We start from the raw sequence: 18,408 nt of genomic DNA, 5'->3' as shown, positions 1-18,408 counted from the left end.
ACCCTTCAGTGAAGCTCATGTGATCTAACAATCAGGATCACTGAGTATCCGAAGAGTGAATGTTCTTTGGTGTGGGAGTGCCTGTTATGACATTAATCAGCAAGTGGTTAGTTATTACTAATGTGCTTCACCCTGCAGGAGGTAAACTATACAGTTAACTGGACAACAGTACATGCAATAAAACAGGGGTATTTACCTAAGGTCAATATTTGACCATGCTTACTAGATCATATACACACACACGGGAGGCAGCTCTGAAACAGGAGACGACAAGTCCCATGAAGTGGAATGTATTTTTGGCAGAATAAAATAACAAATCTTGAATAAGTTTATTATTGCAAACATTTCGATATGCCTCGTCATCCTTCTTAAACCGCTCCAAGAGTGAGTGGGCATGTGTTAATTCTTGTTAACAATGTAAACAGGATTTTTAGTGAATAATGTCCTGTGTGCCTTTGATCTGTATTAATTTATTGGATTTTTTTCATTATTATTATTTCCTCTAATGTGCCTTTTACAAACGTGACGTGCATTCTGTTGACAGCCTATACATTTTAATATAAATACATTAGCCATTAGTATCTTGGGGAAGCAGACATGTCCTTCCTGGCTTTAAAGAGGTTCAACTTCAAAACATGTAAGCTGAACTTTGCTCTAAATTTGCTTCTGACGGGAATTACTACTGAAAAAAATAGGTTTTGTTTTCTGTTAGGGGTTGTATGCAGACATAAATCATTTCTGGGAAAATGTGACTTTATTATTGGTACATTATGTGATTATTTGCTACACTACACTATCAGTTGGAAACCAAATTGCAAAATTCATGCTAAAATCGATGAATTGGGAAAATAATTTTTTAAGAAGTTTTCTAACTGTCAATTGTGACCTAAAATTTGTAACTTGTTTTCATTTTGACTAAACCTCTTTATTCTCTGACATTATTGCTATGTATGGCAGTGATACACCAAGAACATTCCCCCAGTGGTCTTACACCATCATTGCCAGAAAGATAATGCAGAGGTGTAATTCTGCTTTATCTGTGTGGCTGTATATGGACTGGTGTGTTGGTGCTGGTTTTTGCCTTTCCACTCTGCAATGTCTTAACAGAAATGAGATACACTGCCCATAGACTCAAAGCTGTATAACCATCAAAAGGACCGGTAGTAGTTCTAGTCCTTAGTGTGCCCTTAAGTGTTCTGGAAATTAAATACAATGTAGTTGTTTAAGAACATGGAAAATATAGATTGAATATGTTCGGTTGATGTATCTTTCAAAAGTTCTTTTATCCTATTTAGTGTATGGAAGATTCATCCCAACCCGGTTAGGTTTATGTTTTGAAATTACATGTCAAAGTATGTCTTCTCTGAAGTAGTTGAGTTTCAATGAGTACTCTGTCTTAGGTGTGTTGCTTGATCATCATCTTGTTGGCTCAATTGATTATATCAGCAATTAGTATTGTGAGCGTAAGAGAAAATAGTTTCAAGTTTTTGCAGAACAACAAACAAAGGCTGGAGTTATATTGCTAAGTTGTAGAGATAAGAATTGCACATGTGTTAATGCATAAACAATAGAAAACATAGAATATTAGGAATACAGATTATAGGAAACAGACTGTTGTAACACACCTAAAGTGTTAAAGTCAATTATGGCATTATCTCTCTCTCTCTATCTCTATCTCTATCTATCTATGTATCTATACACACACACATATATGTGTGTGTGTATATGTATATGTGTGTGTATATATATATATATATATATATATATATATATATATCATTATTATTACGTTATTTATATAGCGCCAACAAATTCCGCAGCGCCTTACAATAGGTGGACGAACAGACATGTAGTTGTAACCAGACAAGTTGGACACACAGGAACAGAGGGGTTGAGGGCCCTGCTCAATCAGCATACATGCTAGAGGGAGTGGGGTAAAGTTCCACAAAAGGTAAGGCTAGCATTAGACTAGTGACAGTTGCAAGAGAGGAATCAGTTGGGAGCTATTAACAGTTTGATACGCTTTTATGAAGAAGTGGGTTTTTAATGATTGGAGAGGAGTGGAGACTGGGTGAGCATCTAACGGAGGAGGGAAGTGAGTTCCACAGGAACTTTTATATACATATAAAACGTGTGACTTACTTTCAAAATTTACCCACTGCACCACAGAGTGAGCCATTTTGTTAGACAGGTAAAAGGTATGAGGTATATTTGCACAAAAAACCTTTATATTTTGCATTTAATGTTATTTTTTTATTTTTAAATAGTCATATGATGCCACCACATCTCTTGGGTTCTTATGATAAATTGTTCACTTTCTTAAACTTTTATAGGCACTAACTTATTTCATTTGTTGCCGTCCAAAATATTGATTATGCATATCTTAACTGTATTGTAGTGCGTGATTGTATAGAAAAACTGGCACAGTAGAGGGTTTATTTGTAGGTTATTATTTTAATTCTAAATACCTTGTGATTAGTTTCTGTAAAGCTGGATTTTTCTGATTTTATATAGAGAATGAGGAGTCAACAATTAGTCCTGTGTGTGTATTATTTCTATTTTATTTTTTTGTTCCTCCTAATAAATCTGTTGTTGGAACTTTGTGGTCCAACTCCCTCTCTATGGGAGCCTGGCAGTACAATAATTCCCAAACCAAGTTCCTTCCTTCCTCATCCTTTCTCTTTAGTGATTTGCCAAGATCCTGGTGCCAGAGCAGCCTTGCCCTTCAGGGAGAGGAAGGTGGCTTAAGTTATTCAAAATGCTCAGCACGTGTGACGTCTAATTCCCTGTAGAGATTATGTCATTGTACAATCACAGCCTGTGCACCTTATATTTACTGCTATAGTATATTCACAAAAACGTATAATCTCTTGCCTTCCCGCTCTAGGTTCTGGATGAGATTGCTGAACATGGAATTAGAATCTACCAACTTCCTGATGCAGATTCTGATGAGGATGAGGAATTCAAAGAGCAGACCCGGGTATTGAAGGTGAGCAAAAGGAGATTGTTGATTTTTGCAGGTTAATATTTTACATAATAAATAATTATGAGAGTATTACAAATATATGACAACTGTTTTTGAGGCCACTGGACAAACCCCCTAAAATAAGTTGCTCTTTACTGTTTTCTGATCTCCGATACCCTTCTTATCTCTTTAATAAGCTGTAATGATCCTCATCAGAGGTAGAATGATTGAGGGGGTGGGGGATAGGGATTCGCTTGCTTTTCTCTGTTTTGTGTTTCTACTGTTTGATGGTCTCCAGGTTGAAGAAGTATTTTGAGTATAGATAAACATGGGATAAATCTCCCAGCAGAGAACTTGTGAACAGGAACAGGGTCTCACTTGGATTAAAGACCTTTAAGAAGCTTTATGCAAGGCTGCCGTTCCCAGTCTTGTGCCCGAGGAATGCACCTTGCTGCTCGCTAGCCTTCTGGATTAAGTTACCCATCAGACCAAAGTGTGTTAAGAAGGCCATCACATACCATCACCTGCCCTTTGCAAATGCTGTTTGTAAAATCCGAGTAAATCACTAATTTCAAATATCAATGGGAAAGGACTACCTAACTCAAAGTGTTTTTTTTTCTACCTTAGTGGGAAGAAAACCAGAGAGAAAATGAGCTGTTAACTGTCATCTATTTGGAGCAATTAGTGTTTTCATGTAGGAAAAAATATATGTATGTTACTGAGCAGATTCCACCTCTTCTTTCAGTCTAAAGCCTGACTGTTATGTAAATTTGTTATGTAAATTTTCCTTTTAGGCTAGCATCCCCTTTGCAGTCATAGGTTCAAACCAGCTGATTGAGGTAAAAGGAAAGAAGATTCGCGGGCGGTTGTACCCCTGGGGAGTGGTGGAAGTGGAGAATCCAGAACACAATGACTTCCTGAAGCTCCGAACTATGTTGGTGTAAGTGACAGGCAGCAGTTTACTTGAGTGTTTCTGTATCTGTTTCTAGTTATAGCTGCATTATGTGTAAATTAAGGACACATGATGTAAATGTTCTGTCATGCTGGCCTCATGCTGGCCTTTACTTCTGAAGCCATTCTCCAGAAGGTTGAGAAACTAGGGTGACTTTGTTTGGACTACTGGTGTTAATTTATAGCCAAAGTATTACTGTTCACCATTTTTCTAGATGACTTAATACCACCTTATGACTTATTTAAAAAAAAAAGAAAGGCACCAAAAATGTAATATTGTTATACAGGAGTCTTGTTCTATTTGCACAATGTGCCTAATGTTTTGGCAAGGAGTGCTTTGTATAGAACAATCCACATTGTTTTCACACTGCACATTCAGGCACATGATGCTTCCAATGAAGGAATAAAACAGAACTGCTTGTGTGATCAAGCTGCAAGGACTGACATTCACTCTCCTGTGATGTGGAGCTTTGGTTCATGTGTCTGGCATCACATAAACATTCAAGGCACTTGGTTCTTTGGGGACATCATTTTAACTTCCCCAGAATAGGATTTTAGCACAATTTTTATTTCATGTATTAGAATTGGGTATTTTAGAATGGAGGAAAAAAAGTACAATTCATTCTTTATTAAAGGGACACTATAGTTACCAGAACAACTACAGCTTAATGCAGTTGTTCTGGTGTCTGTAGCATGTCCCTGCAGGTATTTTCATGTAAGCATTTCTCCCTACGGACACCTCTAGTGGCGACATGCTCTACATGGAGGCTCTGAACATTGCCCATCAGTATGAGGAGATGCTGATTGGTGCAGCGCAACGTTTTGATTAAAATGCATGATAGCCTCCCAATGCTTTCCTATGGGGAAGCATTAAATTGGCTGAGATCATCAAATTTGATGAACTCAGCCAAGGGAGGTGGGGCTCAGCCAACCGGAGGTAAGGGGCGGCTGGTCACCTAAACTGTTATTTTAGAACTATAATGTCAGGATTACACATTGTATTCCTGACACTATAGTGTTCCTGCAACCCCTTAAGGACCAAACTTCTGGAATAAAAAGGAATCATGACATGTCCAACATGTCATGTGTCCTTAAGAGGTTAAGCAATACTGGCAACTAAAATTATTTATCTTCCAATTTTTATGTTTAGGCATAACTGCTAGTTGTTTTAAAAGAACACTCCAGACACATAAAGCTTTCAGTGTGTGGAGTCTGTCATATTTTATAAGTTTATAAAAGTACCCATTTCAATACAAATTTGCTAACTAATAAACATTTAGACCTGGGGACAGAAACACCCCGTCTGACAGCCAGGAAGATTTTCTTCCACTTCGATTTGCTCCACAGAGCTGTATTACAGAACATTGAGAAGCATGGGGAAGCTGTGCATTGGGCGCTCGTGGCTCCAGCATAGAGGCTTCTCAATGGTGTGATCCATGGCTTTTTCAATCTGTTTTTTTTTAAATTAAGTTTTGTAGCCTCCTTTACTTCTCACCAACTTGCATTCCTTATGTGGCTGTACAATTACAGTTAAATTACAGCTCAATGAGAAGTCTTTGCAAGACAGGTGCTTTGAGCAGTTTCCTGTCTCTTGAGTTTTTAGCTTCACCGAGATAACAACTAAGAAGTAACATGTCTGTTTGTCTGATTTAAGGTATAGCAAGGTTCATTTATAAAAATGGCAGTTTGTTTTGTAGTCAGCACATTTGAAAAATTAAAATAGTGCACACTTTTTTCACACATAAACTGATGTGCTTTTTGTGTTTGGAGTGTTCCTTTGAGATGAACCAGAGGAGACTGGCAAATGTAGTCCAAAAGGGTAGAGGATAAAAGTAGTGGTTGTTTAGTGGATTTCCTAACCTACAGAAAATGATATTCCCTATCTACATTTGCCACTGCGGGTCTATTGCTAATCCCTTGTCATTTCTTCAGAATAATTGATTTGTGAATACATCCCTATGTACTTTCTGAAATAGTTCTCATCTAAAATAACATAGTGAATACTTATTTACTTTCCAAAAATATAAACCAGGTCTCTATATAAATATTAATGGAAAACAAGGCATTACCGAACTCTGAAGGTATTAAAAGGAAAATAAAAAAATGCTTACATGAATACTTGCAGCAAGCGACCGGATATATTTCAGAGAAACATAGAGAAAATGTTTGTTCTCTGAAACTAAGGAGTGGAGGCCAAGAAGAATGTAGTAATGTGCAACACATGGTGGAGTATTGACACATGTAGTACCCAACTGAGATCAGAAAAGATAGATCAGGTTGATGTCTTTTAAATGCTTTATATTAATGTGGAACTAATTAACTTAAAGTGATACTATAGTGCTAGGAATACATATCTATATTCCTAGCACTATACTTCCCTCTGGCCACCCCCACCCACGCAGTCCCTCCAGCGGCCTTCCAGTCAGTGTAAGGGTTAATAAACCTTTTCTATTCTCACCCAATTCCAGCACCAACCTCCTCGTTGCTGGGACGGCACTCAGACGTCTTCAATGCAGGAAGAGCCACGAGCACATTAGACCTTCCCGTTAGGAAAGCATTGCTGCAATGCTTTCCTATAGGGATTTTACTGACGCTGAACTGCAGGAACTGCCTTTAGAAGGTGTCTGACAAGTAATTATTGCAGTTTCTCAGAAACTGCAGTCATCAACATTGCAGGGTTAAGAGGACAGTGTCACTGCACCCAGACCACTTCAATGAGCTGAAGTGTCGGGCTACCTATAGTGCCCCTTTTAAGCGGCACGGTTATTTGTTGGGTCTTTACATTTTTGTTCCCAAAGACCCGTCATGTCCTCTTATGTGATGATGATGATATGGGGCAGATAGTGAGACATACTTACCTTAAGCAATCCCTCATTGGTGCTGCCATCTTCTTCCTGCCTTTGTTTCTTCTCCAACTTCATTGTCACTATTGTACTCTTACAGATACACAAGAGTACTAAATGAAGTGTATGGAGGATGCCACAAGATCTTTGACAGATAATCTTACACATGCCTATTAAGGTGCCATAGGATTATTTTGCTCATTGTATAAGATGTTGCCTTTACCAATAGCCATTGTGGCTGATAGCAAATAAACATGGAAACTCTGCCTTTTACAAAATATTGTTAAACTTCGACAATTGCATGAGACAAAGTAGTCCCTACATTGTTGATTGCACTGGAAACTTCCAACAAAAGTCAAAAAGAGCTTTTCGTAAATATTCTGTCATTATGAAAAGTTCAAAATTGACTGTGTTACTTTAAAGGAAAATCTTTTCCAACACCGAATATTGTGTGCAGTATAGAGATAATACATTTACCAGCCACAAAATGTCAATTTGAATTTTTTTAAATAATGGGACACTCCGAGCACAATGTAAAAAGTATGTAATTGCAATCCCTTTGTCAAACCATTTTCAAACAGTTTGACAAAATATAGGCTAATCTGCTGCCAGTTTTGGAATTCACTGATAGAATGTGAGCTTTGGCCACACTTATACTGATAGTAGACAGTGAAATTCCTTGTTATCTCTGCATTTGAGTTGTAAAGGGGTGGACTTTGAGGGTTAAGGAGGCCTTTGTTAAACCTTTGTTAAACCTCTTGAGTGATGTCAACTAGATGTACTGGTGAGGTTATCCTTTTAAGAATGTGCAACTTCTGTAATTACCTTTACTGTTATACTAGTTTGAAAGAAAATCTTAGGAATACTAATTTTAGATTTTTTGATGGTTTACACGCTAGCAAACAAAATATGCACCCAGCACTTCTCTAAAAATCACATCACTGAATATAACATTGAATTAACTTAGAACTTGTGACAAATGCTTCTTAGCAGTTCTGTTTTGTGTTCAGTTTCATATTAAAGACTTGGTAAATGGCATCTCTGCTCAGTTCAGTCCAAGCACAGCCTAGCACATATTGCAGATGAGGTGGATAAATAGAAATGCCTTTTGTGTTCTCATCTTCTCTGAATGCTTTTTTTTGTCCACACCTCACACACGTTGAATATAAGGGGTTATAATGACATAATATTAAAATCGGTACCATATTAAATGGTTACCCCAAACACCGTGATTGAAGTGCTCATGGTGCCTAGAGATTGTATGTGCAGTGTTTTGCCGTGACACTATGTAGATACTGAGATTAACCCCTCTGCTGCTGGAGGTTTAACACTACCTCCAGCAACATCATTAGCCAGCTCGGAAAAAAGAGTTCCTGGTGACAAATGTAAATTCTGTGCAAATTTGGAGTCTGTTGTCAGTACACTTAGCCATGCCACCCATGTGCACCCCTCAGCCCACCCTACCTGAAATCCGTCCCACTCCAGCAAAGGGGAATCACGTCAGCAGTCGAGGACTCCACGCTGGCACAGTTCTATGTTTTTGTTATTTATTCATTACTTTGAGGGGAAGGTTACTCTGACCAAAACTAGTGTTTTGCTTAAACACTTTTTTTGGGGGTTGGAGTAATCCAGTAACTTAAAGGAACACTGTAGTGTCAGGAATACAAGCATGTATTCCTGACACTATAGCTCTAAGAGTGCAGCACTGACCCAGGAAGCACCTCCGATGGCCATCCGAGTGACTGCCACAAGAGGTGTTCTTAAGCACCAATGTCTCTGAAAAGGCAGTGTTTACATTAAAAAGTCTGCAGGTACAGGCAGTCGACACCAGGTTACCCCAAACACCGTGATTGAAGTGCTCATGGTGCCTAGAGATTGTATGTGCAGTGTTTTGCCGTGACACTATGTAGATACTGAGATTAACCCCTCTGCTGCTGGAGGTTTAACACTACCTCCAGCAACATCATTAGCCAGCTCGGAAAAAAGAGTTCCTGGTGACAAATGTAAATTCTGTGCAAATTTGGAGTCTGTTGTCAGTACACTTAGCCATGCCACCCATGTGCACCCCTCAGCCCACCCTACCTGAAATCCGTCCCACTCCAGCAAAGGGGAATCACGTCAGCAGTCGAGGACTCCACGCTGGCACAGTTCTATGTTTTTGTTATTTATTCATTACTTTGAGGGGAAGGTTACTCTGACCAAAACTAGTGTTTTGCTTAAACACTTTTTTTGGGGGTTGGAGTAATCCAGTAACTTAAAGGAACACTGTAGTGTCAGGAATACAAGCATGTATTCCTGACACTATAGCTCTAAGAGTGCAGCACTGACCCAGGAAGCACCTCCGATGGCCATCCGAGTGACTGCCACAAGAGGTGTTCTTAAGCACCAATGTCTCTGAAAAGGCAGTGTTTACATTAAAAAGTCTGCAGGTACAGGCAGTCGACACCAGGAGAACAACAACTACCAGAACAACTTTATTAAGCTGTAGTTGTTCTGTTGACTATAGTGTATAATATAAATTGCAATTTGTAAATTGACTTGGAGCTCCCTCTGGTGGATCTCTGTATATTGATCATGCATTATAAATGCATGTGACAAGATATTCAACCTATATGTACATTAAATTTAGAATGTAATTTCAATGTCCCGATCCCAGTGTCCAAGAGAAAATGGTAAGTATGAAAAAGCACTTCCCTACTTCTATTAATAAAAGCAAAATATTCTAAGTTTCTTTTCTTTATGTCCCTTATTCTAAAAATTTGTACATGAAGATTCTGAATTTTTTTTTTATTACTAGAAACATATTACTGCTTGATATTTCTGGATTGTGGACTTTCACTTTTTCTTTGACTTTTAAAGGCAACTTTGCATTGTTTTCATATTAGAAAACACATTACATAATTCATATATATTTCTAAATGCTTTCACAAATGTGTTCAGCATATAAGTACACTATTACCGAGGGCAGTAATGTTTAGTAATCTTCTAAAAAGTTGATGAAAAAAGGATTTTCATTAAAAAAAAGCTGTACATTTTATGTGTGGTATTGTAATTTAATGCTGTCCTATAAGAGTTATTATCTCTTTTGTTAGGGTGTATATAAGAGCCAATGTATTTTCTTCATACAGGACTCACATGCAGGATCTACAGGAGGTCACTCAGGATTTGCACTACGAAAACTTCCGTTCAGAGAGGCTTAAGCGCACCGGGAAGTAAGTGCAGAGATATTTAATTATGTATTTTTATATTTTTTTCTGTCTTCTCAATTTGATCCATCATATATACACTTTCAGTTGACTTTTTTTTTTTTTTTTATAACTATTTCTAAGTCAAAAAACAGATTGTAAAAGACATGCTGACAACAGACAGAGCTTTAAGACTTCCAATTTGGCAGGTCCCAATATGGGCAATATCAAACATATTCTAGACCAGTTCCAATACAAAGAAAACGTATATCGTTAACATATCGGATCGTACTGTACAGCACTGCAATGCAGTAATCTTATAAAAGCATTCAGCATTCCATCAGTGGGGTACTCCTCTAAAAATAAGGAACGATGAGTTCAACTCTGACTTTCATTTTTAAAGTTAGAAGAATCCTAATAATATTTAATTCAGCTAAAAGGATTGAAATTATACTAACGCTTATAGGTGCACTACAGCCTAGACCACCTCCCCTTTTATTAAAAGGTATGGGGTGTGTTCTCCTCGATGAAACTTATCCTTTCCTTCTCCCCTTTTCTTTTTCTCCTCTCTTTTCTCTTTATCTCCCCATTCTTACTCCTTCAAAGAAGTTTGAGAACAATATGTCTTTAAGTGAACGCTTTGCTTTGAATCAAGTTAAACTATAAATGTACAAACTGAGCGACCTTTCATACGTCATAACATAACGAGCATTGTTCCCAAGTGCTCACCTACTTGAATGTTGGTCCAAAGATCAAAGTTGTTTGTTAAAACCAGGTCCAGACAAATGTCCTTTCTAGTTGGTGCTTGTACAAGTTGTGACATGAATATGTAATTTTATACATTCAAAAACCTCATTCCCTTTGCTGAACTACTAGTCCCTCTGTCCCAGTTTATGTCTGGGTAATTAAAATCCCCAATAACTAATGTGTTACCCAGTAGTTAAACAACTTGGCCTTCATACTTCTGTATGCTGTTATTGTACAAGATCTCTACAAGTTGTTTGGGAGTTTGGAAAATCTTGCATCTTGCAGCTAAGGTTTCATTTCTTTGAGCGGGGACCATAGCTGCAGTGATTTTACAAAGTTGGGCTTGCTATACAATGAATACTGTGGAGATAGGCTAGAATAGAGAGATCCTAACATGGTAAATTATGTATGGAGCTCAGATGCTTATGGTGTTTTTTGTGACCACACAGTTGGTTTCAAGCAAGGTTGGTTTCAAGCAAGGTTGGTTTCAAGCAAGCATTCTTACTTGTGCTATTACTTAATGAATATATTTTATTAAAAATTCCCGGATAGCAATGTGGAATTTTGATTTTGAACTGCACATTTGTTTGGAAACCATTTGATAATGGATAAGGCACCTGCCCTTTTAATGGCACAAATTAGCTGAAATGCTTAAAACAGAATTATTTTATTTAAATTATTATTATTGGCATTTATATAGCGCCAACAAATTCTCTAGTGCTTTACCATATTATAGGAGGAGGAGATTTAACAATAAATGAGACAATTTCAAAAACTTACAGGAACACACTTTATGATTTAGGAAAAGTCTTTAGCCTACAGGTTGACTGCTAGTTATCATTATTTTCTCCCATGCTAGGTATTCATTTTGTCTTGTTTACCCATAGGTTTTCATAAGTGTTTCTACTCTTCCAAGAACATCCATTCTTCTCTACCTAAGTTTGCCTTTGCTCACAATTCCACCTTTTTTTCTTCTTCAGTTTTTCAATCTGCGTACAGAAAAGAAAAAAATTTAATTTGTGTTCATGTTATACATTCTAGTTGTTTAAACACATGTTTTTCATTATCATCATGGTATTATATTAAAACGTCGCCAGATAAAAACATAACTGGGTAGAAATGGGAAGGGGAAAAGAGTGGCAAAAAGAGGAAGAAGGAAAAAAAATGAAGGCAGGTTTGAGTGTCCCCTGCTACGTCTGCGGCCAATCGGGGGCCTGTAGACCTGGTCAACCATGACTCTCAATGCCACTATAAGCCCCATAACTCCCCAATTTACCAGTTTTGGAAATCAGCTGAAAAGGTTGGAGTGAGCCATTGTGCCCACATTTCTCCTTTTTTTTTTTTTTAATCCTTTATTTTTCACAGTGCCATGTAGACCAATATATTGCATTGTACAATGAAAAGACAAATATCTTTAGCAATAAGAGCAGATTGTACATTATAAAGAGAGTGCACCATTCCCCCCCCCCCCTTTTTTTCTGAGAAAGAACAGTACAATTTGCGTAACAAGGAGCAACAATACTTGTAAATGACAATCGTTATTGAACATGCAGGCATCAGGCGGTCTGAGGTCCCTAGGGACGACTGGGGGGGGGGAACGCTGTGTGCCCCAGTAATAGGCAAACGCTTGGTATTATAAATTAATATTGAGTTAGCAATAGGTGATGTATTAGACTGTCTGTATGACCAATGCCACCTTTAGAGGTGTATTGGCAGTTTGTGTCTGCTAAGCTTTAACACCTCTGCTGTCTTAAGGCCGTACGCCTCTAATTAATCACTTATTGAGGCGGGGGGATTGGTGGTTATTATGGCAACTCAGGTAAGTACGGGTTGTATGATAATGCAGGCAAGGAGAAACATCCTAGCATAAGCATCCTGGCATATTAAATTAAAAAGTAAAACACCACATAAACATATGAAGTATGAGGCGTCTGCAGCTTTGTCCAGGGAAGTAAGCAAGGTAAGGCAGACTGTGAGGGATCTCAGGTGGTAGGCACGGCATAGGTACTCGGCTCATGCTGTCGGGGGACAAACAGGCTGATGTTTGATGGGTCCCATCTGTGTGGCTCCATCGGGGTGCCCTGGTGTTTAAGCTGTAAGGAGTCTCTTGGAAGGACCAAATTCTCCAGGAGAGCATTCACGCTAGACATGCCTTGAATTTTATAGGAGGAACTGCCTTGGGTGACCAGCAGGATTCGGGGTGAGCACCAGCTGTAATTTATCTTCCTCTCTCGTAACAGGGAGGTGAATGGTCTGAATGTTCTCCTCCAGGGCAGTGCGCCTCCTGAGACGTCCGTATAGAATGTACGTGTCATGCCCTCAAAGGCGTATTAGGGGTGCCCTTCAGAGCGGTTTGTACCGCAGACTTGTCTTTGCCATATTGAAAGCGTATTACCAAGTCTTTTGATGCGGTGCTTGGGGCTTTCTTAGGTTTGGGTATGCGGAATATTCTGTGTAGCACGACCGACTTTGCCTGCTTTGGAGAGAGCAGAGCCACCAAGAGGCGTCTCACCAGATGTGAGCAGCTCCCCTGGGATTCCCCTTATTTTTAGGTCTTTCCTTCTCCTTTTGTCCTCCATGTTCGCAAACCGCTGCTCAGTTAGAGATTGTTGCTGTTGGAGGCCTGATACTGTGTGCTCCAGGGCAGCTATCCCCTTAGATTGGCTATTCGTTGTTGTCTCCAGAGTGTCCAGTCTGCTTACCAGACTGATGAGACCAGCGCAGAGGGAGGCCACATCTGTGTGGATGTTCCTTTGCAAATCCACAAGCAACTCCTTCAGGGCCGCCATGGTAGCCGGCTGAGCTTCTTGGCTCTATGGGGCCGAAATGTCCGGTGCTTTAGCAGGTTTGCCAGGAGCCAGGTTGTACAGGGGTTGTTCCTCCGAGGAGTCTCATCAAGGTAGTCGACCATCTTGGGCCCTGCAGCTCCATGTTTTTGCAGCAGCATGTCACTAACATTCATGCCAGATCAGGACTTGTCGGGCCTCGGCTTTTTTGTCTTGTGTCCCATATCAATCTGGCCAGTGATATCGCTTGGTTCGGTGCCGCGATATGCAGATAAATCAGTCCGGAATCACGTTTGTAGCAGAAGCTCATGAGAGTTGAGTCCGTTCACTTCAACCGCTAAGCTCCACCCCCCTTGCCCACATTTCTATTTTCCAATTTATTTGTTTACAAGTCACGTACACTGTATGTCTTTTTAGCTTCTATTTTCCTTTCTAATCTAACCATCCTCTCCTCCTTTATACTATCACAGCTTGATTTTCATATATTTATATATATATATATTTATATATATATATATATATATATATATATATATATATATTATTTATTTATTTTTCTCATAAACATCATTTGAAAAGTTAGTACTGTTACTATGTTTCTCATTCCTGGTCTCTTTTCCAGGCCTGTGGAGGAGGAAGTGATGGACAAAGACATGATTTTACAACAGAAGGAAGCTGAGGTGGGTGCTGTAAATCTTTTGTACCTGTCTGTTTGTAACATCAAACTTTTGGCACAGGTGCCATTACTAAATCTCAGAGGCCACTGATGTTACAAGAATTTTTACCATGGTATTCGGTAACCTGTTGCTCGTGCTGTTAGTAATACTTATAAAACACAGATATCACTGCAAAATCACAGAAGAGAATCTCGCATGGGAAGGGGGACATATTTAGAAAAGGAGAAAACATTTTATGGTTGGCTGGACTGGGTTGCTGAAGTAAAGGAACAAAAACACAATGGGGATAAATCGTATCCTAAATTGGATGTGTGGGCAATGCAGTAAAAAGGTAAGAGTGGTGTGAAGTTATGTATGAGAGATTGAAAATGGACTAAGGAACATTTAGCTTAACTAACTTTCTTTAGATGATTTAACAATACGGCTCAAAAAATGTTCTCCATCACTGGTTTAAAGCATTCCAGTGCCTGGTCTAGACCATGTCTGCTTTGTAAGGTACATGTAGCACAGCAAAGAGCTGGACATCATTTGGGGCAATGAATCATCCAACATTATTGATTTATATTTGACACTGTTCACATCTTCCATTCAGTTTGGTGTGCTTTGTAGATGTTATAAGAGGATTAAACATGTGTTTTAATAACAATATTATGCTTTATTAAACGAGATGATTGCTAATGTGAGAGATTGTGGCATAAAAGTAACCATTTGACTGCAAGAGGAAGATGGATCTATGGCTATCTGTAAAAGGTGTTCTTTTGTACTGAGTTGACCGGAGCACAATATATATAACATTAGTGGTGGATATCAAAACCACATTGAAAGGCAGACTGTCTCCAGCAGAGAACTACATGATTTGTATTCCTTAACTATCAGTAGAATTGACTATTTAAAAAAAAAAAAAAAAAAAAAAAATCTGTAGCTTTCAGTGATAGTGGAACAAAGTATATTTAGTATAAAAACAAAGTGGTCTGGACTTGGCATCTAGCTTGAATGTCTTCATAAAAGTCCCTAGATAAGGAAGTAGGTAGGTGAACTGGAACAATATTTTAGTTGATCGAGCCCTATCGTTAGTTATTCATTAGTTATTCAACAAATGAATGCAGAATTACAGTGGTTGTAAAAAAAAAAAAATACAAATACAAATGCTGAAATAACTCGTTGGTGCATAAAAGAACTTAGAGGCATTTTGGCAAAGCAAAATAATTGAAATTCCCTGCAGAATGTCAAACAATTTTTTGTATATAGGCATAATACTCCCATACAGTAAGTACAATTAGAGTGGTAGCTGTGCTTGGGAGAGTAGATGGACTGTCTGTGGGAGGACCCTTCTGCTCTCCTTTATCAATAAATTCTTCAGCATAGAGTCTATGACAAAGAACTGATTGACAGATGGGAGAGAGACCTATTTTTTTAAATAGCTGTTTCTCCCACTCTATACATTTGTTAGCAAATCTGCTGGCACAATGTATAGATAGAAATGAATGTTCATTAAAAAGAGCATAGGTTATGAACAGCATGACATGTTTCATTTAAAACAACATGGGAGTTGTAGATCGACAACAGCTTGGGATCTACCTTCTAGCCACTTATATCTTACACCATAAGCACTACAAGCTGTAGTCATAATGGTGCTTAGTGTCCATTTAAGAGGTTAGAAACCCAAGTACATCATATAAATGGTCCTTACCTATCACTATAATCCTTGAGATCGCTGTGAAAATAATGTAGATGAACTGCAAGAAAGTCTTAATGCATGCGCTGTAATATACATTTTGAAAATTTTCAATAAACTTTAAAATATGGAAAAAATGTAGCAGAACAAATATGACACTTGTGCAAATACAGCAAAATAATCTAGTTAAGAATTGTGTTGCAAGCAATTTACAAAAATAGAGACACGTTGCAATATTGCGACTTATTAAATCACTTTATGTTGTCTTTGGACTAGCAAACCCACAATGGGAGGGGGGGGGGAAATAGTCATGTTTATAGTATTTAAATCACATATTCGTATGTCCCGCAATGAGCAAGCAACATTAGTTGTACATACCTCTTATCTCCATCCACAACCAATCCCTCCTCCCCCTCTGCAGCATTTTAATTTTAATGAATAAAGCAGGATAGATGTTAATGCTATGAACAGGGAGATGGTGTCTGGTTGCTAGTTTTTAGCTCCTGTGTAGAAAAGCCCAGAATAGATCCTTTAAAAAATGGTGTTCTTTGTAGCTTGTTTTTTTTTTCCATGTATGTGTGTGTTTCTGTTCAACAAGTCTTAATCCATTAACAAAATGTACGCTTAAATGTTTTTCTCTGTATATTGTCTTGTTTAGTCTTGTATTTTTCAGCTTAAACGTAGTGTTTCTGGGATCTCAGACATAGAAACACTCAAACACACCAAATCAAGGCTGTTACTAGGTAACCATTGGAGCAGTGTTGTCTGCCAACCCAACTTCCCTGATAGTAAAGCAGATTATCTGTTACATTTCTTTCTGTATCCTTCTCACATCTACCGGTATTTGTTTTTTTTTTAATTCATAAACCACAACCTGATTTGTTAGAGCTCCGGGTACATAGTGTTGACCATATTTCTTTTCAATGTTTCTTGTCAATTTTTGTACAATGGATTAGCAATGTTACAAAGATACATATGTGGAGTGTTTGCTGGTTAACATGTTTTTTTTTGGGGGGGGGGGATTTGTAGGTCTAGGCCAATGTTGATTTGGGTCTGAGTACCGAGCACCATACTACTAAATAATATTTTGAATTATATATCTTTGTGGATAATTTTTTGTTTGATCATTTATGCCCATTCTTGTTAGATTTTGTAGAATTACTGCTGTATTATATTCTGTTAGTAATTATTTTTATTTTTTTTAATTCTTTATTTTTGTGTGCGCATTTGCTTAACATAGTCGCTTGAGATGCCACAACGGCTGTCTCAGGCTTCAAAACATAAAACATAAATAGACAGTTGGCATTGAAATACTTTGCCCAATTTTAAATTAGGTTCTTACGTTACAACATTCTATTTAGAATTATCGCTAGATCGCCATAGTCTCCTGCTTGGAGGAAGGAGTTGTTCATGTGTAGTATACTCTGTACGTCCAGTGTGTGTGTAGGGTTCTAAACAACAATTCCTTGTTTTGTGTGAGTGGTTCTAAATGTTAGCTAAGGCGATAAAGAATTTTGCCCCACTCCTTGTTGGTGTGGCTCTGTCTAGGCCCCCAGGTTCTGGCTTGCTTGGTGTGGGCGTAAGTAACTCTGTTCCTGGGATGCCCCATGTGTTTCATTGATGCTCGTGTGGTGTCAAGTGGTTAGTGACCCCTAACCAGGGAGGCCGCGGGGGGGTGGAATATACCAGCGGCCTGTTGCTGGCCCTAACATGAGAGTGGTTTACCGTGTAGTGTACTACTAGTTTGTGGCTGTAGCGGTGTGCGGGATTTTTGCCGTTACGGTGGCCTTTAATCCAGGGAGAGGTTGTGTGCCTCACAGTGGTGCCTAGGTGCAAAGCAATAAACGATTAAAAATAATTCGAAACCAAGTGGAAAACAAATTATAACAGCAAAGGCTTCATTGGTGAAGTGCGCATATGGGTTGAAAGGCAGTCAGTGGTGTCAGGTGGCTGCCTCAGGGGCTCCCCTTCCCCTTGGTACAAAAGGGACAGTCCTGGTAGGGTCCCACGTATGGGAGCTGGCGGGCTCTTCTGTGTGGTCAGATCCTTGTGGGAGTCCCAGTGCCCTGAGGAAAGAGTCCACCTCCTGAGTGGAGTTGAGGTGTAGAGTGGTGCCGTTGTGGTCCACCGATAGTGTTTTTGGTGCTGTCCAGCGGTATATCAACTTGGCGTCTTGGAGGGGTCATAGGGCGCAGGGTTATTCTCCATTGGAGTGTGGATCGTGTCAGGTCCTGATAAAAGGTAAGAGTCACGTTTTCAAAGTCCAGTGGTGTTTTGCCTTTTAGGGCAGCGAAGATGGCATTTCTGTCTGTTTGGGTATGGCACCGTACGATCACATCTTTGGTTGCTTGGGGGGGTGCCTATGGTGATTTCCGGATGCGGAATAACCCTGCTATAGTTAATTTTTTGGCCTGTGCGTGTGGCAATATGGTGGTGACCAGGCGTCTAATGTAGTGTGGCAGCTCCGCCTGACTTATTTCACCAGGGATACCCCTAATTTTCACGTTGCTTTTACGGCTTCTCTCTTCTGCTGCGTCCAGCTTGTTAATCAGGTTTGTGTGTGAGGCTTTTAAATGGGG

The 18,408-nt window shown here is 39.0% G+C and overlaps 1 protein-coding gene across 1 annotated transcript in view; it reads left to right on the top strand.

Moving 5' to 3' along the window:
• The window catches only part of LOC134610990 (septin-2A), a 116,992-nt gene that overhangs the window by 75,667 nt on the left and 22,917 nt on the right, over positions 1–18,408 (top strand). The window contains exons 8-11 of the mRNA XM_063454458.1: positions 2,888–2,989; positions 3,760–3,905; positions 9,888–9,971; positions 14,100–14,157. Of these exons, the coding sequence (XP_063310528.1) occupies positions 2,888–2,989; positions 3,760–3,905; positions 9,888–9,971; positions 14,100–14,157 (390 nt within the window). The remainder of the gene's footprint in view (positions 1–2,887; positions 2,990–3,759; positions 3,906–9,887; positions 9,972–14,099; positions 14,158–18,408) is intronic.

Source organism: Pelobates fuscus, chromosome 5 (genome assembly GCF_036172605.1).
Source record: "Pelobates fuscus isolate aPelFus1 chromosome 5, aPelFus1.pri, whole genome shotgun sequence".
NCBI lineage: Eukaryota > Metazoa > Chordata > Amphibia > Anura > Pelobatidae > Pelobates > Pelobates fuscus.
Note: the sequence above shows the minus strand (reverse complement) of the source record. Positions and strands in the feature narration are given on the sequence as shown.